The sequence below is a fragment of the Hemitrygon akajei genome, chromosome 30 (assembly GCF_048418815.1).
Source record: "Hemitrygon akajei chromosome 30, sHemAka1.3, whole genome shotgun sequence".
Classification (NCBI taxonomy): Eukaryota; Metazoa; Chordata; class Chondrichthyes; order Myliobatiformes; family Dasyatidae; genus Hemitrygon; species Hemitrygon akajei.
This window is the reverse complement of record NC_133153.1, coordinates 7,356,262-7,382,836: the sequence shown is the minus strand read 5'-3', so window position 1 is coordinate 7,382,836 and position 26,575 is coordinate 7,356,262. Positions and strand designations below refer to the sequence as shown.

The window sequence follows — 26,575 nt, the reverse complement described above, 5'->3', positions numbered from 1 at the left end:
TTTGAAGTTAAGTCACTTTTTTTATTTCCATCTCCTGCTTTGTTAAAATATTTTGATTTATCAACACTGAATTATTAATGTATGTATGATCAAATAAATAGTTTTAGTCAGGTTTACTTGAAATGATATTATGCACCTGTTATTTTAAGTACTTCTCTGGAGATAGTAAATTCCCTGAAATTCATCCTGGACAGTGGTTTTAAAGGCATTCTACGTCTTACAGAGGAACAGAGAAGAAATACTTCAAATGATTTCTCAACTTTGATACTCTTGATGCCATTCCATGGGAATCCATCCAGTCCAGCCTTGCTCCTACATGATCAACAAGTTAAAGGCTATGTGCCAACCAAAATAAAAAATCTTGGGTGTAGTTGATATCCTGGTTGATCTCTAAAATTTCACTGGAGAAACTTTAATCTCAAACTCACTACCTTAACCACAACAGAACATGCTAGGACACTGTAACTGTGACCATCTTCAAGACAGGAAACAGCTGAATGTGCTAACTACTGAGGATTCACCCAATTCCAATTATTTGCCAAGGGAAAGTCAATGCCACTAGCTTTTTCAGCCAGCTTCTTCCAGTGGATAAAGAGCTAGTTCCCAATTCTCAAACTGGATTCCATCCATCTGAAGGCACAAAGAACTTGATCATTACCTTGTGCCAAATCCAAAAAAGATGTGGGTAGCACCACAAACTCTCACTCATATTCTAAACTCCACTTGCAGGATAAATGGATGAATAGTGTCTCTTGCAGACCATATTACCATGGCCAATACCAGACTGTTGGAACTAGCATTCTATTCCAAATTCTATTGATGCAAGATGGTGACAGGAACAGATTTGTTTGTTCTCAAACCCCCCCCCCCCCTTGAAAAAATTATAACATCCCCACTGATCTACTGTAATCTATTACCCTTTAATACCCAAATTTTAGAGGGATCATTCAGAATGGCATGCATTTGTGAGGACCATTCAGAAGTTTGTTGTCTTATGTTGGAAGCACTGCATTGCCTCCCAAACTATTCACACAATTTCAAATCACATTCCCAAACACAAGACATTCTGCAGAAGCAGGAAATCCAAAGCAACACACAAAAACACTGGAGGAGCTCAGCAGGTCAGATCTGTGGAAATGATTAAAAAGGTGATGTTTCAAGCTAACACCCATCATCAGGACTGGAAAGGAAGGGAGAAGAAGCCAGAATAAGGTGGGGAGTGGGAGTGGGGCAAGTAATACAAGATAGAAGGTGATAGGTGAAGCCAGGGGGCTGGAGTGGGGGGGAGGGATGAAGTAAGAAGCTGGGAGGTGCGAGGTGGAAAAGGTAAAGGGCTGGAGAAGGAATCTGATGAGAGGAGAAAGGAGTTGACACTGGGGGAAGGTGATAGGTGAGAAGAGGAGGTATGGGGGGCAGAGTGGGGAATGAAATTAGTGGAGGGGGTTAATTACCAGAAGTTGGAGAAATAAATGTCATGCCATCAGTATGGAGGCTACCCATACAGAAAACTATTGCTCATCGAGGCAGTAGGGAAGGGATGGACCAACGTGTTGGAATAGGAATGAAGATTGGAAATAAAATGGTTGGCCACTGGGAAATCCTGCTTTTTGCAGATTGAGCTCCAACTCAGTGATTAACACCCATCTCAGCCCTCAAATGGAAACATGTCACCCTCCGTACCCGACTTCCAAAATTCTGAGAACTAGCTGAAAATTAATGACAGCTCTAAAAAAAATGTACACCAAATAATACTGTACATCTCAAAACCACCCATTTCTATTAATGGACATTACCTAAACACTCATTTGATTTTGATGTACAAATGCAGGTGGTAAAATGTCAAACAGAAATAGTGTCAATTCAAAATTAAGATAAAGCTACTACATACTAGGTGGTGTAATGCTCACGGTTGGAGATGGGCATTTGGACACTGGTTGATGCATTTTATCAATTAAGTCCTTTAGGGAAGTGCATGTTATGGTGATGAATGTGGTTTTGCTACGCAAAAAAACTGGTAAGTAGGGTTTGTTGTGGGAAAATGCAAGGACATGCACTTAAGTAAGAGGAATCAAAAGGCAAATTATCTAGAATGGAGGGAGAGTTCAAATGAGGTTCAGTGGAAGTTAAGAGGAATCTAAGTGTCCCAGTGCATTAATAACAAAGTTACCAGTTGGATCCAACAAGCAACAAAGGTGGCAAACAGCATTTAAGCTTTCACCAAGAAAAGGTTGGAGTTCAAGAACAGGATGGTTTTGCCACAATTGTATAGGGTGTTGCAAATGCACACCTGGAATACTGTGTAAAGTTTTGGTCCCCTTATCTAAATAAGGCCATAAATAATCAGTCCAAAGGAGATTCCCCAGATTAATTCCTCATATAAGATGGCTTTCCTACCAAGTGAGACTGTCTAGGATTCTTTGGAGTCTGGAAGAATGAGGACTAGCCTTATTCTTAGTGTGGGGGGGGGGGTCTTGGCTGGATAGATGTTGAGATGGTCTCACTAGTGGAAGAGACACATAGAAGACAACATTCTCACAAAGTAATGGGCTGGTCTTTTAAACCTGAGATGCATAGAAACCTTACCTCAGAGGATGGTGAATATCTGGAATTCTTTTCAATTGGTAGTGGAGACCAAATGATTAGATGTATTTTAGGAAGGAAAAGATAAGTTTTAGAAAGGTTGAGAGTTATGGGGAACCAGCACAGATGATGATTTGAGGCCAGCATAGATCAGCTACAAGACCGTAAGACAAAGGAGCAGAATTGTGCCATTTGGCCCATAGAGTCTGCCTCACCATTTCATCATGGCTGATCCATTTCCCTCTCAACCCCATTCTCCTTTCTTCTCCCTGCAACCTTGCATGACTAATCAAAGAACCTATCAACCTCCTCCTTAAATACACTCAATGATGTGGCCTTCCTAGGAGTTACACAGATTCAGCATCCTCTGGCTAAAGAAATTCCTGCTATGCCCTCTGCCCCTAGATTCCCCCACTATAAACATCCTATCTAGACCTTGTAACATTCAATGGGTTTCATGATACCCCATCATTCTTCTAAATTCCAGCGAATAAAGGCCCATAGCCTTCAATCACTCCTTGTGATGATATGCCTTTCATTCCCAGAATCATTCTCATGAACTCCTGAACCCTCTCCAATGTCAGCAGATCCTTTCTTAAATAAGGGTCCCAAAACTACTTACAATTTCTCTGAATGAGACCTCACCAGTGCCTTATAAAGCCTCAGTGTTACATCATTGCTTTCATATTCTAGTCCTCTCAAAATGAATGCGAACATTGTATTTGCCTTCCTCAATACTGACTCAACCTTTAGTGAATCCTGCACGAGGACCCAAGTCTCTTTCAACCTCAGGTTTGAATTTTCTCCCTGTTCAGAAAATATTTTCTTTTATTCCTTCTACCAAAATGCATGACCATACACTCCTGGCACGATTCCATCTGACACTTCTTTGCATATTCTTCTAATCTGTCCAAGTCCTTCTGCAATTTCTCCGCTTCCTCAACACTACCTGCCCCTCCACCCATCTTCATTTTGCCTGCAAACTTGGCCACAAAGCCATCAATTACATTATCCAAAACACTCACATAACATAAAAAGAAGTGGTTGCAACACTGACCCTTGCAGAACACCACTAGTCAGTGTCAGCCAGTGCTCCAACCATGCTAGTATTTTTCCTGTAATCATGGGCTCTTATTAACCACTCTCACATGCTGCACTTTGTCAAAGGCCCTCTGAAAATCCAAATGCACAACATCCACTGATTCTCCTTTGTCTATTGTGCTTATTATTTCCTCAAATAATTCTAACAGGTTGGTAAGGAAATCTTTGGCCTATTTTATTGACTAACTTTTCTTCACTTAAACATTAATTTACTGATTTTTTACGGGAGAGCTGGGTTCCAGCGTCTCGATCCTACGTCATCACGTGGCGTCCCCCGGCCTATTTTATCATGTGTCTCTAAGTACCCCAAAACCACATCCTTAACAATGGATTCCAACATCTTCCCAACCACCGAGGTTGGGCTAACTAGCCTATAATTTCCTTTCTTCTGCACCCCTCCCTTCTTGAAGAGTGGAGAGACATAATGCAGTTTTCCAGTCCTCCAGAACCATTTGGTATCTACTGATTCCTGAAAGCAATTACCAATGCCTTTACAATCTCTTCAGCTACCTCTTTTAGAACCCTGGGGTGTAGCTATCTGGTCCAGACAGAGAAAAGAAATGGATTAGTCTTTCATCAGAGGAAAAGTCTCAGACCTGAAACATTAACTCCATTTCTCTCTCTGCAGACACTGGCTGACCTCCTGAGTGATTCCACCACTTTCTCTTTTTATATCAGATATCCAGCACCAGAATTGCTGTACCTTCGGTCAATGATGTCTGTGTTGACCATTATACAAACCTAAACTATCCCATCCATCCTTGAGTGGTCTATTCCCTTCCTATTCACCTGCCAATATTGTATCTGCTCACCACTTCCCTAGCAGCACAATCTCAGTGCCTACCATTCTGTGTAAAAGTACAATTTCCCCATACAAGGTTGGCATGGTAGTGTAGTGGTTAGCACCACACTTTACAATTTAGGCAACCCAGGTTCAATTCCCACCACTGCCTGCAAGGAGTTTGTACGTTTCTCCTCGTGACAGCTTGGGTTTCTTCTGGATGCTCCGGTTTCCTCCCACAGTCCAAAAACGTAGCAGTCGTTAGGTTAATTGGTCATTGCAAATTGTGCTGTGATTGGTCAAAGATTAAATAGGGCAATTGCTGGGCAGTGTGGTTTTGAGAGCCAGAATATTACATGCTGTATCTCAATAAATTAATTAAATGATTAAGTATTCTTTGTATCTTCCATAAAGATAAACCTCATAGCGTTTGACATTTCTACCCTGGGAAAACAAGACTCTGACCATCTACCCTATCTATGCTTCTCATTTTATATGTATTTCCAGATCACCTCTCAGCTTCGAATGCTCCAGAAAACAAACCAAAGTTTGTCTTCCAGGCAACATCACTGTGAACAACTTCTACATGCTCTCCAAGAGGCTCTAATTCCTTCCTGTAATGTGGTGATAAGGACTGCAAATGCAGAGTTAACAGGTTTTATATAGCTGCAATATAACTTCCAGACTTTTATAATCTACAACCTCACCACCTTTTTTACCACCTTGTAACCCGAGGTAATTTCTAAAGTATGTACGTGTTCAGCACAGCATTGTGGGCCGAAGGGCCTGTATTATGCTGTAGGCTTTCTGTTTCTATGTTAACTACCTGTGTTTCCAATTTTGGAGAGCTATAAACTTGCACCACAAGATCCCTCTGTACATCAATGTTGTTAAAATTCCTGCCATCTACTGTGTACATGTGCATTTGACCTCCCAAAGGTCTCCAACTTGTCCAGTTTAAATTATATCTGCCATTTCTGTCTATATTTCCAACTTTTCTATATCCTTCTAAATATTTTGACACCAACCACAACTCCTCTATAATTTGTTTCGTCTGCAAGCTTAATCGGTCCACAATATTTTTGTCCAAAACACTTCTACATATCATAAACAATATAGATCTTAGTACGATTCTTGCAGAACACCACTTCCAGCCCCACCTCCATGAAGCCTGTACACTTTCGGGATTCGCTTATATCGGGATCCATGCAGATAACGTCCACTGCCCTAACTTCACCACTCCTCGTCGACCTGCTCAAAAAACCATCAGGCCTTTTGGTTTATAAGATATGACTTCCCACACAAAAGTTATCCAGGCAATCCCTAATAAGTCTCTACTTTTCCAAAAGCGGAGAGATCCTTTCCCCAGAACTTTCTCCAATAGTTTCCCCACTACAGATAGCCAAGCCCAAAATTTAAAGATGGGCGGGGAGGGGTGATGTGGAGATGGTAGGGAAGAAAGGAGGGGTTCCAACCGCACTCTCGTCCAATTGACCAATCCCATTCATCCACACATGGACTCCCGTGAGGCTGACCAGCACATTTGAAACGTTATTCAGATTAATTACACCGTTAAACTTGACCCAAATGAACTCATTTTACATAATAAAAATTCCTCATAAGTTATGAACATCTTAGAGCGAGCTATCAGTGCGCAGACCCTGAAGAAAGGTTAGTGGACGGGCTACTGTGAGGTGACCAATAGACAGAGAGTGAGCGGGACTGACAGGACGACTGTCACCCAGTCATCAGGCGGAGCTTCCGTTAGGAGGCGGGCTATAGAGATAGGGGGAAGGTCGGCAGGTCTGCTGTCAATCAGCATCAAAAACACAATCAGGTCTTTGAAAGAACGGAATGTGTCAATTAAAACGTCATACACGTCATTGCAGGAAATTATTTTTTTTTATTTTAGGCTGTAGTATTACCAATTTCAACATCATTCTGCAACAGAAGATTCTGCACTAAATGATACCAAATAAATTAAAGACAGTCACTCGAAGTTTTATGCTCCAACAATGTAACATGATTCTCACTGTTTCACATATGAAACCGCGAATAAAGCCACATTTCACTCTTTTTGATGGTTATCTAGGCACTAATGGGTGTACAGTTCAGCTGGTAGAGCTGATTTGGTCACAGTATACCTTTTTCTAAAATTCCTTGCAAAATTTATACGTGGCTATCTGATGTTACTCTGTAATCTATGCTTGTTCTATGCCAAATAAACAGGAAAATAAGCTGCATAACGAGTCACGTTAGTGAATAAATGTGCATGTCAGTTTTCTGGTCTAACGGCAGAGTGCGTGGGCAATTTGTCTTATCACGTGATACGGTATCTTCTCCATTTTCCACCTCTTCCCTCATTTTCAACACTTTGGTTCAGTTTTCTACACATCTCTCTCTCCATCGCCCCCCCCACCTCAATTGTACATTATTCACAATACATATGATGCATTTTTACCCCCAATTCCCAGAATTTAAAAAAAACAAATGAAAATACATACAATGCCTCAAATTTATTACTATCATATGGAATCTTTAAAATTATGGCACAATATACTGCTGTCTCCTCCTATTCTTCCCAGACAGCACAAGATATACACCATAAAGGATTAGGTATTTTGTCATTTTCGGTGGGTTAATGCTAGAATTACAAACTGAAGAAAGTTGTCCACATTCAAAGTACTTTTTCTTTTAAAAATCAAGTCGTTAGTGTCTGAGCTTTGTGCTGCCTAAGGTAGGATAGGAGACCGAAAAACTTCACACAAGCCACAAGAATATAATGCACATCAAGGCAGTATGCTACATACATGTTTGGTCATAAATAAAATACAACAGAATGTCTTGTAATTAGCATCTGCCGCAAGGTAGACACTTACAAATGCAGGACTTGTAACAGTACAGGTATACAATAATACAAGGAAAAGTGGCTGTCATTTAGAAGACAAAGATTACATATAGCAAATCATACTTCTTTTCCATCATGTATATTAAATACAATTCACAAGTCTTTTGGTAATTAAGTCTGAATATAAGCACAGCAACAAAACTCAAAGGTGCAACAAAAGTTTTTGAAAGTAACAGGTTCTGTGTCAATACTTTTCTGTAATTTACGGTGAAATAGACAATATTGGCCTGAACTATATTGTGCAGTCAGTTGTAATAAACAATGAGAAACCCCAATGCCCGCTGGTGTTATAAGAGATTAAATCTCCAAAAGAGAACATAATATGTTTAAAATGTCAGGCCAATATTCCATCATGAAGAATTAAATCGCAACATACAGCTTTTACTGAGCCATGAAATCTTAATTATTGAGCTCTCTCATGCACTGAATTTCAGTAAAGCATTCAGAACCTGCATTCAGAAAATCTGTAACATTTCCTTTGCAGAATAGTTCAATTACACACACCCTTGTGGTAGACAAATGTGCAAAACAAAGTGAAATTTAAAGCATAATCAGCCCATAAGACTTTCAGCATTGTTTTCAATCCTTATGTGAAACATTTAGCATATTCAAACAGTCAAGTGCATGTACTGGGCTGTTTTATCAATCAAGGTATCACAAACAAGCCTACACGTGTGACTCTTTACAACGCCCAGCCCTCAACAGAAAGGGCAATGGAGCCCTGCATTGACAATAACTTTCCATTACACTTCCATTGTAAAATGGACTCCAAAGGGCTATTATTAGTGGCCAGTTGAATCACAATGCACAACCCTGCATCAGACTGGTCTAAATATATTCACAATTTAACGAAAACACAAATAATTGCTTGGACAGGATTGCAAATAATTAGGTCCATACATATTTGAAATCCTGGTGCTTTTAGTATTAACATATTTTGATGAGGAACATAAGCATTTGTGTGAACATTTATCATAAGTACTACTACAACTGTCATGCACTATAAATGTGTGCTAATTCATAATACAACTGGGCAGTAAAATTTAATGTCCCTCATCAAGCTTTTGTTCCTGGTAAAGAATTCTTGATAAAAGGAAATTTCTAAGTACAATGTGATTCTTGAAAACACACAAAAAGGATACTCTGGGGGTGCTCATCTCAAAATAATTTAACAAAACTTCACAATGAATAAATAATTATGTTTTAGTAAACAGGTTAAATGCTTTATTCTCATCATTCAGGTTGTTGATCCTCTATTACACAGCTGCTTCAAGTACTCTAACTGAAGGTGCCTTAGTAGAGGCATTCAAATAAATACTGGTCAAATGTATTAAAATCTACAAAACAGCTACATTATTAAAGTGACAATACTAATCAGAAACAGTATAAAATGATCCTTCAGATAAATTTCCTTCAATGTCAACTGTTCAGAATTTAAGTGTCTTCCAGCAACAGAGCCCAGTGGACAATATATTTGGAACATCTTACCATCAAACCAAAGGAAAAGCATTCAGCATATACAAAATCCACATGCGACTGTATCAAAGTTGTTTCTTTCGTCCTTAATATTTTAAAATTCATCCATTTCTAAATATTGGTCCCCTTGAGAAAAATAACTTTGCTACTGTCTATGGCATGGATTACGTTTGACCAAATAAACTTGAACATATTAGTAAAGACAAAAGATCACAATGACTGGTAAATTACTAATCACCAAGGAATTCAAAACCAAGATGTCAGACACTGCAAAGCTGACTGCAGTTCTGCTTTTTACCATTCAAAGAGATCAAACCCATGGAGAAGGATTCTTATCCAAGCAATACCTCTTAGCCAATCTGAAACTATTTTCTGATTTGCCAGAAAGTATATTTAATCAAAATATTAAGCTTTCTGTTTTAAAATTGCTGATATTCAAATATAATGATCAAATATCTACTTTTAGGCATTTCCCCAGAGTGACTATTGTTGGATGGAGCAATCATGCAAAATGAGCACATCCAGTTAAAGAAAACTTGAAGCAAGAGACCACCACTAACAAATATTTACCCCTCTCCTTGCATCCTTTATTGTGACTCATACAAAAAACTCTTCATCATTAGCAAAGATTGTCCAGTTCTATAGCTGTCCTCCAGCAGAATTTGTGAACGACCTTTTAAGTTTTTTTGCCTTTATCTCCCTACGAGTTCAACTCTAGGAACAGTCAAGGAAAGCTAAAAATATTCTATTTTCTCTTATTGTAAGCAGAGAATGAAAAGTAAAGAAACCATGAAACCTGCCAATCATTGTCCTATAACAAAACTGAGGCTGTAATTATTCAGAATAGCTTATTAGCTGTTTGCATTAACTAATGCCAAACATTGAGGAGAGGCATGGTGATTTTACTGTTACATGTAAAGGTGCTTTCCACGTGTTTTAAACGACGATTTATGTCCAAATAAAATGTAACTGCATCAATCAATACGGTAGAAACTTCATTGTGAATATAGTGCATTGTGCAACAGAGAGTTTGGCCGACTGCATCAAAGAAGTCATCCTTTCACTTCTCAAAATACAAACAATTAAGGATCAGGCACAGACGGCATATCACTGGATTCTTTTAAGGGTTACACATTTAGTTTCTGGTAAATATTTTAGCTCCATCACAAGAGAATACACTTGTCTTTTTCTTTCTCTCTTGCTTCCTTGCGCTGTTTCCGTTCGGTGCCTCCCGATTGTTTTCCAGCGGTTGCTGCTGCCTGTGATTGCTGCCCTTCCTGCAATGTTTGAGAAAGCATTCATGCAAAGTGAAAGCTGTCAAGTAATGTAAGTGCTCAATGCTGAAAGAGATTTAACAGAATACTAAAATGCAACCTCCAGCCAGCGTACAACAAGCACCCAGCGCAACCATTCAAACCTTCACCACACCTCATGCTCAGTTCAGCAAGCTAGCTCATGTGAGAGAAAGAGACTAATTCAAGTGGATAATCAAATTATTGAGGATAATATGGACAGTCTCATAATCAAAATGCCATTTGAAAAGGAAGTGAAGATGCCAGGTTCTTAATTTTTATTCATATATAGCTTGTCCATATCAGAAGCCAATCATTGGCTATCTGTATCAAATACTACTACTCATCCTGAATTGTCCTCCAGAAAGTGAACTTCTCCTGAACCACCAATTCACAATGGTGTAAGATCTGGCTTGCTCCTTCTTAATAATGGTGTCTGCAGGTTTTAGAAGTCAGAGAAGCAGTCTTGCTGACTTTCCTAATGAGTTATTATTTGGTGGAAAGGCATTGGGAGCACCAGCAGGTTGGTTATTCAATATAAGCCACTGGCTCTTGTAGCCAATCATAAGACCCTAAGACCATAAGACATAGGCTCAGAATTAGGCCATTTAGACCAGAATCTGATCCACCTTTCAATCATAGCTGATCCATTTTTCCCCTCAACTCCATTCCCCAGCCTTCTCCCCATAACCTTTGATGCCAATCAAGAACCTATCAATATCTGCCTTAAATTATGTGAGCAGTCTACTTGGTCCAGAGATCGACAGTGGAAGAACATAGCAACATCAGTGCCATTGAACACCAGGGCATGTGGTTACTTGTACAGCTGGAGTATTACATGCCACTTTTCAGCACATTCTGTAATGTTCTCCAGGTCTTGCTGAATACAAATAAGTAGTGCTTCATCTCCTGAGGAACTGAACACTGGGTGAAATTTAGGAAACATTTTAATTCACTGACAATAGACATGAGATCATTGATAACACAACTGAAGATGACTGGGTTTCACACACAGCCCTGAGGAACACCTGAAACTGGGATTAACAAAATTATCTTTCCTTGTGAGGCCTAACTCTGCTGGAGTGTTTTCCACTTCCCATGGTGTTTTGATGCCACATTGACAAAATCCATAACCATACTCAAAGAGAAGTTTAACAAACTAGAACCATTTGTAATGGCACTAATGAAGAAAGATTTCACAATCCATGTTTTATTTAATCAATGTTATTTTAGCTTGTGAATGGAAACAAAGATAACTCAAAGTATTTTAAGTCAATGAACTAGAAATTTAGATCCTTATGTAGTGATATAACATTACTGCTTTCTAATAACATAATGTAAATACTGGAGCGGTCTGCCAACACAGATGCCTTGTGCAGGAAGGCACAGAGTCGACTGTACTTCCTTAGAAGGTTGGCGTCATTCAATGTCTGTAGTAAGATGCTGAAGATGTTCTATAGGTCAGTTGTGGAGAGCGCCCTCTTCTTTGTGGTGGCATGTTGGGGAGGAAGCATTAAGAAGAGGGACGCCTCACGTCTTAATAAGCTGGTAAGGAAGGCGGGCTCTGTCGTGGGCAAAGTACTGGAGAGTTTAACATCGGTAGCTGAGCAAAGGGCGCTGAGTAGGCTACGGTCAATTATGGATAACTCTGAACATCCTCTACATAGCACCATCCAGAGACAGAGAAGCAGTTTCAGCGACAGGTTACTATCGATGCAATGCTCCTCAGACAGGATGAAGAGGTCAATACTCCCCAATGCCATTAGGCTTTACAATTCTACCGCCAGGACTTAAGAACTTTTTAAAAGCTATTATTAATGCTTTTTGAGATAGTGATTTAGATGCATATAATATTTTTTTACTGAGTTAAGTATTGTATGTAATTAGTTATGCTACAACAAGTGTATGGGACATTGGAAAAAAAGTTGAATTTCCCCATGGGGATGAATAAAGTATCTATCTATCTATCTATCTACACGCAGCGCTAAAATAACGACACGGAGTCGGTAAACCAGTTAAAGAAGATTTTATTCGAACTTCACAGCCTTGCTTTAAAGCCTCCCTGATCCCGCCCTCCCCGGGCGCGGATGCTGTAGGGGGCACGTACTCACAATCCCCCGCGGGCTTTTCCCTTTGTTGGTGAAGCAGACCTGGCGCCCTTTTGGGACTGGCCTTCATGCCGGCGCGCTGGCTATTTGTGAGCCGGTTCGAGTGCACCAGGAAGTGGGTCGCCACATAACCCCCCCCCCCCCCACCCCAGAACCGGCGATACACCCCCCAATGTCCACAGTCTGGGCCGGACCCTGTTTGGGAGGTCGGCCTCTGCGCCGTGGTGCCGGAAACTCGACCGGTTGCGCCAGGTCCACATGGGCCGGTTTGAGTCGGTCCACTGTGAAAACCTCCTCTCTCCCCCCAACGTCCAGCACGAACGTGGACCCATTGTTCCTGATTACCATAAACGGCCCCTCGTAGGGCCGTTGCAGTGGTGGCCGATGCCCGCCCCTTCGTACAAACACAAACTTACAGTTCTGCAGGTCTTTGGGTACACAGGTCGGGTTCTGCCCATGCTGCGAAGTGGGTATGGGGGCCAGGTTGCCGAGCCTCTCGCGTAGTCTGCCCAGGACTGCTGCGGGTTCTTCCTCGTGCCCCCTTGGGGCTGGTATGAACTTCCCGGGGACGACCAGGGGTGCGCCGTACACCAACTCGGCCGACGAGGCGTGCAGATCGTTTTTGGGCGCCGTGCGGATGCTGAGTAGGACCCAGGGAAGCTCGTCCACCCAGTTAGCTACTCTCAGGCGGGCCATGAGAGCCGACTTTAGGTGACGGTGGAAACGCTCCACCAGGCCATTCGACTGTGGGTGGTAGGCAGTGGTGTGGTGCAGCTGTGTCCCCAAAAGGCTGGCCATAGCTGACCCCAGGCCAGAGGTGAACTGGGCGCCTCTGTCGGAGGTAATGTAGGCCAGTACACCAAAGCCGGATACCCAGGTGGCGATCAGTGCCCGGGCGCAAGATTCAGAGGTGGTGTCGGTGAGCGGGATCGCCCTTGGCCATCTTGTGAATCGGTCCACGATAGTCAGGAGGTGCCGCGCTCCGCGCAACACTAACAGGAGGCCCACGATATCCACATGAATGTTGTCAAAACGCCGGTGGGTCGGGTGGAACTGCTGCGGCAGAGCTTTGGTGTGCCGGACGGTTGTCCTGATGGAGGGGTGCGCTAAGTTATGAATGGAATCAAAAACGCGTCTCTGCCAAGGTGCCGGGACGACGGGACGGGGCTGGCCGGTGGCGACGTCACAGAGTAGGGTCCTCTCACCTGGGCCTACGGGGAGGTCCTGGAGCTGCAAACCGGAGACTGCGGTTCTGTAACTTGGGATCTCCTCGTCTGCCTGCTGTGCCTCCGCCAGCGCCTCAAAGTCTACCCCTTGGGAAAGGGCATGAATGTTAGGGCGAGAGAGTGCGTCCGCCACGACATTGTCCTTACCCGAGACGTGCCGGACGTCCGTCGTGTATTCAGAGATGTAGGACAGATGGCGCTGCTGGCGGGACGACCAGGGATCGGACACCTTTGTGAACGTAAAGGTAAGCGGCTTGTGGTCCGTGAACGCGGTGAAGGGCCTACCTTCTAAGAAGTACCTGAAATGCCGGATTGCCAGGTATAGTGCCAACAGTTCCCGGTCGAAAGCACTGTATTTGAGCTCGGGTGGTCGCAGGTGTTTGCTGAAAAACGCCAGGGGTTGCCAGCGACCCGCGATGAGTTGCTCCAGTACCCCACCGACTGCCGTGTTAGATGCGTCCACTGTGAGGGCGGTAGGGACGTCCATTCCGGGGTGCACTAGCATCGCGGCGTTTGCTAAGGCTTCTTTCGTTTTAATGAAAGTGGCGGCGGACTCCTCGTCCCAGGTAACGTCCTTGCCCGGACCCAACATCAGGGCAAACAGGGGGTGCATGATTCGGGCAGCTGAAGGGAGGAAGCGGTGGTAGAAATTTACCATACCCACGAATTTCTGACGGCCTTTGATTGTGGTGGGTTGGGGGAAATGGCGGACTGCGTCTACCTTAGCGGGCAGAGGGGTTGCCCTGTCTTTAGTAATCCTGTGGCCCAGGAAGTCGATGGTGTCGAGCCCGAACTGGCATTTGGCCGGGTTGATTGTTAGACTGTATTCACTCAGTCGGGCGTAGAGTTGACGGAGGTGGGACACATGCTCCTGACAACTGCTGCTTACTATGAGGATGTCGTCCCAATAGATGAAAGCGAAGTCCAGGACGTGTCCCACCGCGTCCATTAACCGCTGAAACGTCTGTGCGGCATTCTTCAGGCCGAACGGCATGCGGAGGAACTCGAAAAGGCCGAATGGGGTGATGAGTGCCGTTTTGGGGACATTGTCCGGATGCATCGGGATTTGATGGTATCCCCGGACGTGGTCTACCTTGGAGAAGATCCGTGCGCCATGCAGGTTTGCTGCAAAATCCTGAGTGTGCGGCACAGGGTAGCGGTCCGGTGTGGTAGCCTTGTTCAGCCTGTGGTAGTCGCCGCATGGTCTTCAGCCCCCGGTCGCTTTGGACACCATGTGCAGGGGGGAGGCCCATGGGCTGTCGGACCGCTGTATGATCCCCAATTCCTCCATCTTCTTGAACTCCTCCTTCGCCAGTCGGAGCTTGTCCGGGGGAAGCCTTCGAGCACAGGCGTGGAGGGGTGGTCCCTGGGTCGGGATGTGGTGCTGTACGCCGTGTCGGGGCATGGCTGCTGTGAACTGCGGTTCCAGAACCGATGGGAAATCTGCCAGGACCCTGGTGAAGTCGTTGTCAGACAGCGTGATGGAGTCCAAGTGTGGGGCTGGCAACTGGGCTTCACCCAGGGAGAACGTCTGAAAGGTCTCGGCGTGGACCAGTCTCTGCCTCAGCAGGTCGACCAGCAGGCCGTGAGCCCGCAAAAAATCCGCACCCAGAAGCGGTTGGGCTACGGCGGCAGTGTGAAATCCCACGTGAACCGTCTGGAGCCGAACTGTAGCTGCACCGTACGGGTGCCGTAGGTCCTTACTGTGCTGCCGTTCATGGCCCTCAGGGGGGGACCCGGTGCCCTGCTGCGGGTGTCGTAACTCGTCGGAGGTAAGACGCTGACCTCGGCACCGGTGTCGACCAAAAAACGGCGTCCCGACTGCTGGTCCCACACATACAGGAGGCTATCCCGATGGCCAGCCGCCATAGCCATCAGTGGCGGCTGGCCCTGGCGTTTCCCGGGAACTTGCAGGGCGGGCAACAGCGGCGGGCTTCTGCGCCCCACCGCTGGTGGTAGGAGCACCATTGTTCGTTGGTCTCCTCACCCCTGCCTCTGGGGTTAGCGGGCTCTGTGGCCGGGCCTGGTCTGGTTTGCTGCTGGGAGTGTGGCCTGGTGATCTGTGCGACGGATGCCCCACTCACCTTCTTGGCGTTCCACAGCAAGTCCGCCCGGGCTGCCACCTTCCGGGGGTCACTGAAATCCGCGTCGGACAGCAGCAGGCGTATGTCCTCGGGCAGCTGCTCCAGGAATGCCTGCTCAAACATGAGGCAGGGCTTGTGTCCGCCGGCCAGAGACAACATCTCATTCATTAAAGCCGATGGAGGTCTGTCCCCCAAACCATCTAGGTGCAGTAAATGGGCAGCCCGCTCACGCCGTGAGAGTCCGAAAGTCCTTATGAGTAGGGCTTTGAAGTCTGTGTATTTGCCGTCCTCCGGGGGCGACTGTATGAACTCCTCAACCTGGGCGGCTGTCTCCTGGTCGAGGGAGCTCACCACGTAATAGTAACGTGTGTCCTCTGAGGTTACCTGCCGAATGTGGAATTGGGCTTCTGCTTGCTGGAACCATAGGTGAGGTCGCAGCATCCAGAAGCTTGGCAGTTTCAACGAAACCACATGAACAGATGCGGCGTCGTTCATCTCTGGTCCAAATATCATTTGGACCGTAGGGGCCACCAATTGTAGCGGTGTGCTACACGCAGCGCTAAAATAACGACATGGAGTCGGTAAACTGCAGTTAAAGAAGATTTTATTCGAACTTCACAGCCTTGCTTTAAAGCCTCCCTGATCCCGCCCTCCCCGGGCACGGATGCTGTAGGGGGCACGTACTCACAATCCCCCGCAGGCTTTTCCCTTTGTTGGTGAAGCAGACTTGGCGCCCTTTTGGGACTGGCCTTCATGCCGGCGCGCTGGCTATTTGTGAGCCGGTTTGAGTGCACTAGGAAGTGGGTCGCCACAATACTATATTTCAGAAAGCTCATGACACGTATTATGGTGCATCACAGTGCACCAAATTCCTACACTTAAAAGAATTCAGCCCAATTTCCAAACACCTGACTGGGTAGGCAGATTGTTCATACAGTCTGCAATGCCATCTAGTGGCTGATTCAATAACAACAAAGGGTAAAACGTCTGAAATCAAGCCTGTAAAAGTTTTAAATTGTCCATTAGTCTACTATAATGTATCATAGTCGATCTTTCAAGAATCCGAGGACATGTCATTTAAGCAAATTTACTGCTTTCCTGTATCCTGCCGAACTGCATCAACAAGCCATTAACATTGTGAAACACCCCAAAACTATTCACAGGATTATTTAAAAAACTCAGATCAAGGTTGGACTCTCTATAAAGAGTTGATGTACTGTGCATCACAGATCTTTTTTAGCAGAGTCCTGAACAAACTAAGTTAGATAGATGAAGTTAAAGGGAAAATGCCAATGCCAAGGTTTCCAACAGGCGACAATGTAGCCACAAATTCTGAAGGAGTCAGAATAGGTCAGTGGAGATTGGGAGGGAGTGGGGGCTTATTGGCAGGGTAGTGGGCAAGATGGTATGAAGGTTGTGGTGAATGGGCAAATGGGGAGAGTGAAAATTTGCAAATTAGAATATGGACAGCAGAGTTGGGATGATTTCGGGTCTGTAGAGAATAGAATGATGAAGGCTGGTTTGGTGTGTATTGAAATAGTTACATTGAGTATGAACCAAACAGAAGAACGTTTCTTCAACAAACAAAGGGATTGGGGTTAAGTCAGGTGTTTCCTTAACCACTTATTCACAAATGCATCCAACTTGCCTTCACTTTTTGTTCTGTTTGTATTAAACTTTTTCTCTGATGAATTCTCAAGACTAGTTTCCCTTGGATGATGTTTTCATTCATTCACCTTTCTTGTGCTTATCTTAATTATTTTTCATGTTGCTCCATTTTTAATCCTTCACTGTTTGACCCTTGCTGAGACCAATTGCCTATTTCTTTATCTCAAGTCCCTTTACCTTGTGTTGTTGAAACCTGAAATCAGCCAGTTGCTCAGCAGCCTCCATCCTTAGGTTAGGGAAGCATACTACATAAAAATGGTCAATGTATTTACCACCGAACTGTTTTCTACTTGGTAAAAGGTCACATGACAAATAGAAGATTCTGTAAATACTATACATCAATGATCTTCCTTCAGTTCAAATGGCAAATTATCAATTTGAAATGTAATCGGTTTCTCTCACCACAGATGCTGCCTCTACTCCAGTAATTCCCAGCACTTTCCATTATTAATCAACTTGCTGTGCCCTTAGTTTTCCGCTTCACATTTACCAGTAAAGTGTCATTACCTGGCTCTGAGCTGCAGCTGCTTGCTCCTGTTCATGATAGTATTGGGATGCTCGTCTGTCTTCCTCTTCCTGCAGTTTTTTTGCCAGCTCCAGATCACTAATTCCTTCAGGTATTTGCTCCCAGGTTAAATCCTGGCTTTGCTGTTCCTGTTGTAAGGACAAGGCCATCAGATAGTCCTGAGAGAAGAAATAATGTCCAATCAGGAAATCCCTGGATAAGGGATCAATAATTACCCTTAAAGTACTAATAGTTTTGCTGATATGCAGCAATGTTAAGTCCATAAGATCATAAGACATTACAGCAGAATTAGGCCATTAGGCATATTAAGTCTGTTCTACCATTCCATCATGGCTAATTTATTATGCCTTTCAACCTCACTCTCCTGCCTTTTCCCCTTAACCTTTACTAATCAAGAACCTATCAACTTCTGCTTTAAATATACCCAATGACTTGGCCTGCACAGCTGCCTGCGGCAATGAATTCGAATGGTTCCACATAAGGGTCGTCCTTCTATTCTGAGCCTGTGCCCTCTGGTCCTAGACTCCACCGCCACACCACTATAGAAATATCAAATAATAAACTAAAATGTGTGTTAATACTTTAACATTTTAAAAGAAGCTTCTTTGATTTTTAAAGTCTTACATTTTAATCTTACAATATACCAAAAAATTAAAATTTCAGCAAGCCCTTTCCATCAGAATTCTCTGCTTTCTTTAGTCAATGAACAGAATCCGGTGAACACTTGTGCACATTTAACACATATAGAAAATAACCCAAGGAAGTATGCAAGCTAGATGCCTTAAAATGAAGCCATGGGCATAGAAACCAGATCACAAAGCACAGGTTTCAAGTGGAAATGTCATGACTAAGATCCTATTAATTGAGCACACTAGTAAGTCAATAATCTAATAGGGAACAGCATTGATTAAATCATTATAGTTGTGTTATAAACTCTTTGGTTTTTGCTTGTTGAATTGTAAACATTGCTGGCATACTGATCCGAGTGGGATGCTGGGGGCTGTTCAATGAACAACAGAAATGGGCCATTTGGTTCAACTACTCATTACCAACAACTTCGCTCTGGACGTACCTTTTCCTACTTCATTAAACCTTTTTAACACCATCCTCCTATCCCTGTTGTTAATTTATGTATCCATTTTATCCTAAAATACAGATATAAGGTAGACCTCAACAGCTTAATGCAGGAACAAACACTTTGTAATTACTCAAGAGTAACAACCAGAAATTCCCACTCTCACTGGGAATGACAGTGGGTTTATTACTGACACCAAATTCAAGAGAGGTTCTAAATGCACCTTTGCCCCTTCTCGTCAGTAGAAACAGTTCTGTCTGGCCTAGTAGCTAAGCCCATGTGAAGACCAAGAGTTGAATTTGGTTGTCAGTGGCTGTTAGAGATGCACGTCATTTGGAGCACTTCATAGGTAGTGGGAGCTTATGCCCAGCACCATCCCCAGCTATGACAACCTTAGAAACTACTGACTCCTCAAAACCATTTGCTTCGGGCAGGTGGGGCTCGTCAGCCTTGGACGGCAGCCCGCCTATGAAAAGGAAAACTCTGATTTTAAACCTCCACTGCCTTGCTGCCATACCCACCCATAGGAAAGGCTTCAGGAGAAATCCGGAGCCGGAGTCCTTAAGGCAGTTTGACATAGTCCACCAGAGGTGCAAACCCTTGATCCTCTGGGATCAATGGCTCCCTACTAATACCTAAATGCAAAAATGGAAATATTCCAAAGAAACCAAAACTTCTACTGTTTACTACAAACAAATTTCAACCAGTTACTGCAACAGTTGTGATACCAACAACTTATCAAAATTATTTTAATTAGTCTGAACCTGACATTAGAATTCATATTTCAGAAAAATATCTAAAGAGTCATCAGTACATCCTTTAGAAAGTATGGCCAGTATTATGTTTAATGATATTTCTATAGAGTTTTAACAATACAAGGAAACTAAGGACACGGAGCAAGAGTCACGTAACAAAACAAAGTTGGAACAAATTGTTCAAAGGAAGACGCAAATGAAATATTCTGATACTGGAAGTTTCGACAACAACTGGCTCTTTGTAAGTGTTTTTTTTTTAAAAACTTGCCAAAAATTTCCAGACAGTTTCGTGCAAGAAACAAACACCTGATGTGTTGGAAAGGCAGAAATGTATCTGAAGTTATTACAGAAGTTGTGAAATGGAGAAAATATGTATAAAATAGGCATTCCATTTAAAAGCTTACTAATTAAGCTCTTCAGTGGAGTCATGGTTAGCTCAACATTTGCAGCTCGGGGGGGGGGGGGGGAGGGCCGTCAAGTTCGGAGTTCAATACCAATGCCATCTGTAAGGAGTTTGTACGTTCTCCCTGTAGAATACTTGGATTTTCTCCTAGTGCTCTGTTTTCCAGCCATAGTCCAAAGAAGAACCAGACAGTAGGTTAACTGGTCATTGTAAACTGTCCAATGATTAGGCTAGGGTTAAATCGGGAGTTACTTGGTAGCACGCTTTAAGGATTGAACTATCTCAATCAATAAATAAATGAAACTGATCTGATGCATTTACAGTGACAATATACCTTTTGCATATTTCGATGACCTTTCTGCTCAGAGACTTCAGATCAGTCAGAAACCTTCACAAGAATGATTATTAAATCATCCTTGGCAGACAATTTCTACAGTCTCTCTTTTCCCCTCTCATTCCAACAATGAGATATGATGCTGACTCAATTCATTGGTGGTTCTCACAATTCAAAAACCATCTGTGTACTAAATTAAAAGTCCTAATTGAAGCTAGCTTTCCCGCATAGGGCTGCAGATGCAGGGACTAAGAACAGTTAAAACTCATTAATCAGCCTTTGCACAATTGATTAACTGCACTTATCATCTCTCATTTCAATTGTTCCAGAAAGATGCCAGTTTACTTTTGTACCCCTCTATCAACTCCTTCCTTTCTTTACACACTTTCTATTTTGATTTCCAAGGCAATTCTTTTCAAATGTTCTCTCAGCTTTCAACCACAACAGGTTACTCTCCACCCCACCCCCACCATTAATGTGAAGAGTTGAGGATGATGACCACCATAAAGGTTACCATGTATAAAGTAATTTAAAATACATATTTGGAGCAGTACGATACGTTTTGGAAAATGGATACTGTTACAAATGTGCCGCAACTCTGAGAGGCCGAAGGGTACAAAGTCGCCCCCTCCTTTTTGAGAATCGCAAGATCGCTATTAATTCGGGTCTGGGACCCAGGAAATGAGAGAGAGGTTTGGAATGTGTCCTGGCCTCAGCGAAACAAAACCACTGATAACGGCTATTGTCTCTTGGAGACGGAATTGTGTATTGAGTACTGTACTATGCATTGAAGCCCCTCAGGGGACGACCAGAGTGGGCTGGTTGAGGGATTGCATCATCCCAACCTGATTGACATCTGAGACCCCGTGAGTAAGGATAAAAGAGGGTCTGGGGAACAACCCCTTTAGACGCACCAGGAGAAACACTGGAAATCCAGTGACAGCGCTTTATAGCGAACGCCGGTGAGGGCTTGTGTGCGTCCTCCCTTGCCAGGGTGGCAGGCTCATCACGGAAGAACGGCTTAGCTAAAGAAGAGGCCACAAGGGAACGGCCACACCAACGAAACTCCGACGGATCGAAATCATAAAAGGAAAGCCGGCAAGTTTTTCTCCCAAAAACTCTCTCTCTCTCTCTCCAACCATTGCAAACCCAGCGGTCCCCAAAGGCTGCAGCCTGCATGAACTGAGTGAACTTTATATTTCCTTCAGACAATACATTATCCCCTAGACAACGATAGAGCTATTTCTTATTGATTATTATCATACCGCACTTTTAGATTTAGTATTGACGACGTATATTATCTGTATATTTGCATTGATATTATTTTTGTGTATTTTTACTAATAAATACTGTTAAAAATAGTACCATCAGACTTCAACGGACCTCTCTATCTTTGCTGGTAAGTGACCCAGTTACGGGGTTCGTAACAATACTGATCAAATGTATTAACCCAGGTTAACAAGCTACATCGAAGAGGCTCACCTGTAACAATGAATCAGAATCAGGTTTAATATCACTGTTATATGCCGTGAAATGTTATGCAGTAGCAGTACAGTGCAATATATAATAAAACTATAAATTACAATAAGAAATAAAATATGCAAAATAAAATATTAAATTAAATAAGTAGTGCAAAAAATAGAGCTAAAAAACAGTGAGGCAATGTTCATGGGTTGGTTCATTGCCTTTTCAGAAATATGATGGCAATGGGGAAGAAGCTGTTCCTAAAACTTTTGAGTGTGTACTTTCAGGCTCCTGCATCTCCTCCTTGATGGTAGTAATGTGAAGAGTCCATTTCCTGGATGATGACAGTCTTTAATGATGGATGCTGCTTTTTACTAAAAGTAACTGACCTAACTAATTATTATTAACCATTCTAGGTTTACAGCTGACAGGTAGATAAAAAGTAAAAGGAAGCTTCTTGTTTAAGATGGTGCTGATGAAGCACAGCGACTACTTGTTGTCGGCAAACAAAACGAAGAAAACTACCAACTACTTTATTGATCACACTTTTTCTGGTAAACGATTACTGCAATCAACAGTCTGTAACTTCCCTTTTGGTGCTGAGCTTTCGAACTGCCCTGTACCACCTGGCATTACTGCGACGTGAACTGATGAACTGAAGGTGTGGCTTGCACAGGCCAAACTGAGGCGGCGGGACCTAAGCATGAGAGTGGGGAATTAACTAACGTTTGACCATTGCTGGAATGGACTTGGAGGCGATTCGAACTGAGGCAAAGCGAGGCAGAGTCGAAGTGGCACCCGAGCCTGAGAGTGAGGAAAGATCCAAGGTTTCATTGATTTAAGCACCGGGCCAAATTGAAAAAGTCAGGTACAGTCCAAATCGAGACAGGGTGGCCCAGGCCCAAGAGTGCATTGGAGTGGCAGGGCCTGGGTCCAAGAGTGAGGAACAACCCAGGGTTTGGATGATTTAAGTGCCAGGCCAGATTGAAATGGTCAGGGTGTCGGGGCTGGAAGCGAGGGACAGGCCAGTTCAGCTCATTACTCCGTGTTGAACTGAGCCTGTGGCCTGCAACTAGCGGGCCACTAGATCAGCTGCTGGTTTTCTGTCTGTACACTCACTGCCGTGAACTTCAGTTCTGAATGCTATTTGCTTACTTTTATTGTTTGCACAGTTTGTTTTTTGTTTTTCCAGCAGATTGGGTGTTTTTTTTTAATTGATTCTGTTGGACTTCTTTGTTTTGTGACTGCCTGTAAGGAGACAAATGTCAAGGTTGTATATAGTGTACATACTTTGATAATAAATGTACTTTGAACAATATAGAATTTTTTTTAAAGACCAATACACAAAGTATTGTGGTAGGTTCACCCAAATGGGTGGATAATTCGCTTAACTGCAGTATCATTGAAAGGCTGCCTACCTAAAGGTTTACTGTCTCCAATCAACACATCCTGACCCAAGCAATATCTCTACTTTTTTTTGTTTTGACTTCAGACATTTAGCATCTGCAGTTTCTTTGCTTTTCAGCATCTGAATGCACCATATGGCATACCTGATCTATTTGATCCTGCTGTCCTTTGTACACAGTTTCTGGGTCAGATGGAGGTCTCAGATGAAAATCGGAGTCACAGAAATTCCCATCTCCATCCACATTGTGCAAGCTTTCCCAGACCACTTTCTCTTCTGTAAGGAAGCCCTGGTCCGTCACCAGTAGGTAGAGTTGGCCCTAATAAATTAGCAAGCAAATATTGCTTAAATATGCAAAGAACTCAGAAAATCGAAATCAAAAATTGAAGGAGCCTTGACCTAAAACTTGCTTCTCTTTCTACAGATGCTGCCTGAACCACTGTGCTCTTCTAGTACTTGGCCATTTATAGCTTAATTCGGAAAAAAAGTTAAAATTTTGGCCTGTGTTTTATTCCCAACAAGAATATTATCTCAAACATGCATTAAAGTTGGTATCAGTTGAGATTAGCACACATCACAATACCTTTTCCAAAAGTTAAAATGCAGAACTATACCCCAAACTCCAACAACTCAATTGTTTCTTACCCAAAATGGAAACCAGCCCTCCAGCCCAGGAGCCTTCACTCACTCTCTTCCAACCCCTATCACTCAGCTCCCTCCTCTCACCTCCTATCCCACTCCTTCCCTCCTGAAGCCACATGAAAATATCTTGGATTGTAATTACCGAGGTCTTATCAGGTTCATGAAATTCAAGAATTCAAAGGCAATTAAAAATGACTGGTGTAAAAAATTAAACATTTACACTGGTACCATCGTGTGATTGAGACAACTTGGCCTGATCCACACTCAATCCATGATATTGCATTTGTTATGTGCCAACAAATTGATATCAATTCCTTTTTGATATATTTAAATCAAGTCTACATACTGTTACCCTCTACTCAATATAACAATGGAAAATTTAGCCATTTCAATACTCACACAACAAGCCACTCTAGTGCAAAACCAAGTCCAGACATTAAAAACCTAAATGAATACATATTGTACATTCTCTAATGAATGCTTTTGACCTATTTTTTCCCAGTTTTTCTTCTCAACAAAAAGATGCCATCTTTACCTTTAAGTATTGGTGCAAAGTATTGCATAAAATATTTGTGTCAAAGGGTCATTAATAAAATACATTTCAAGTGAAAAAGATACACATGCACATTTACTCCCCATCACATTTTTCTTCTCACATGCCATAATAGTCATAAGAAACCAACTTTGAAAGGAAATAGCAACTGTATTCCTTGGTAAAAGTACAGAAATATCCATTTCTTTGTTTGTGGTGGCGTGTTGGGGAGGAAGCATTAAGAAGAGGGACGCCTCACGTCTTAATAAGCTGGTAAGGAAGGCGGGCTCTGTCGTGGGCAAAGTACTGGAGAGTTTAACATTGGTAGCTGAGCGAAGGGCGCTGAGTAGGCTACGGTCAATTATGGATAACTCTGAACATCCTCTACATAGCATTATCCAGAGACAGAGAAGCAGTTTCAGCGACAGGTTACTATCGATACAATGCTCCTCAGACAGGATGAAGAGGTCAATACTCCCCAATGCCATTAGGCTTTACAATTCTACCGCCAGGACTTAAGAACTTTTTAAAAGCTATTATTAATGCTTTTTGAGATAGTGATTTAGATGCATATCATATTTTTTTACTGAGTTAAGTATTGTATGTAATTAGTTTTGCTACAACAAGTGTAAGGGACATTGGAAAAAAAGTTGAATTTCCCCATGGGGATGAATAAAGTATCTATCTATCTATCTATCTATTTGGCTACTTTGGGAAATAATACATTGCTTCTGGTTACAGAATTGGACAGAATTCATTCAGCACAACAAATGCGGTTTTGGAACATCATACAGACTCAGAATTCAAATTCACATAGTTATCAAATATCTTAAAACGTTTAGTGAAATGTATCATTTGCACACCAACACAACCCAAGGATGCGCTGGGGACAGCCTGTAAATGTTGCCCACGTTCTGACACCAACTTAGCATGTCAACAATGTTCAACAGAGCAACAGCAAAACAAGCCCCTTTTCTCTCTTCCCCCGACCCATTCACAGTAGGTCTCCAATCCCAGAACAGGATGCCTCCAGGCTTCAACCTGGCCCAGACGCATAGACATTGGGCCTCCAAGCTCGGAATATGCTGACCCAGGGGCTATAACTTTTGGGTCCCATCTTCCAGACTCACCTTTGGTATCAATTCCAGGATTTGCTGATCACAGGGCTTTGAACTCCAGACTTGCATGAATCTCCAACACCAGGACTTGGCAACCAGCAAATTGTGCTTCGTGCCTTCACTGACCTCTGATCCTGGGACTCACCGACTGGCGGGTGGAGAGGGGGTGCTCAGTAGTCGCCAGCATTGCTCACAGGGCCTGCTGACTTTGATCATTAGTCTATGTCTCAGTGCCTGCCGACATGATATCTGGCCACAGGGATCATTGGCCTTCTACCATGGAGTGCTCCAACCTGTACTTGTGCTTCTGCTCTGACTCCCTTCATCCCTGACCCTAAACTCTAACCTCTTCTCTAATTCCCCACACTATCCACCAAAACCATTCCTATGAATTTAAATAACAAGCAGTCAGAGTCATGACCTCAAAAGATATAGCAACTCAGCACCATCTTAATTGGAAAATGGGATATAGGAAGAAGTTGAATTCAGGTGACTGACTCCACTAGAAATAGGAGTCCTACACACAACCATAGTGATATTAAATCTGCCTTCACCAGATCTGGGGAAGACCTTTGATACAAAACATTACCTCAGTCTCACTTTACAAAAATGCTGTCCAACATACTACGTTTATAGAATTAAGTTTTTATTTAATTTTCAGTTCTGCATTCTTTTACCTTTGCAGAAACAATTGACTTGGCTGAAACTTTACATGGACATTTAACATGTAAGAGCACCGATATTAGGAACCATAGAACATAGAACTTTTGGGCCTTCTTGGCTGTGCCGAACCATTTTTCAGCATTTGTTTCAGGGTATGCCAAAGTCATGAGTTTAAATATTGTTATATTGGCCTGGCACTTGCTCCTCACAGCTCTAAACCACCGGCCGTCCCACAAGTGGAGGTATCCTGGCTGATCGACATCACGCAACACACACAAAATGCTGGTGGAACGCAGCAGCCCAGGCAGCATCTATAGGGAGAAGCACTGACGACGTTTCGGGCCGAGACCTTTCGTCAGGACTAACTGAAAGGAAAGATAGTAAGAGATCTGAAAGTAGGAGGGGGAAGGTAAAATGCGAAATGATAGGAGAAG

The 26,575-nt window shown here is 43.1% G+C and overlaps 1 protein-coding gene across 4 annotated transcripts in view; it reads right to left on the bottom strand.

The window, feature by feature from the left end:
• Nucleotides 1-6,345: 6,345 nt before the first annotated feature.
• mindy2 (MINDY lysine 48 deubiquitinase 2) overlaps nucleotides 6,346-26,575 on the bottom strand; it is an 85,134-nt gene continuing 64,904 nt past the window's right edge. For 2 of the 4 annotated variants that reach the window (XM_073032927.1, XM_073032925.1), the window contains 3 exons: nucleotides 23,332-23,505; nucleotides 17,732-17,908; nucleotides 6,346-10,123 (listed from right to left, as the gene is read on the bottom strand). In XM_073032927.1, coding sequence (XP_072889028.1) covers nucleotides 10,010-10,123; nucleotides 17,732-17,908; nucleotides 23,332-23,505 — 465 coding nt within the window. In that variant the 3' untranslated portion in view covers nucleotides 6,346-10,009. The remainder of the gene's footprint in view (nucleotides 10,124-17,731; nucleotides 17,909-23,331; nucleotides 23,506-26,575) is intronic. The other 2 variants (XM_073032926.1, XM_073032928.1) reach the window with 2 other exon arrangements.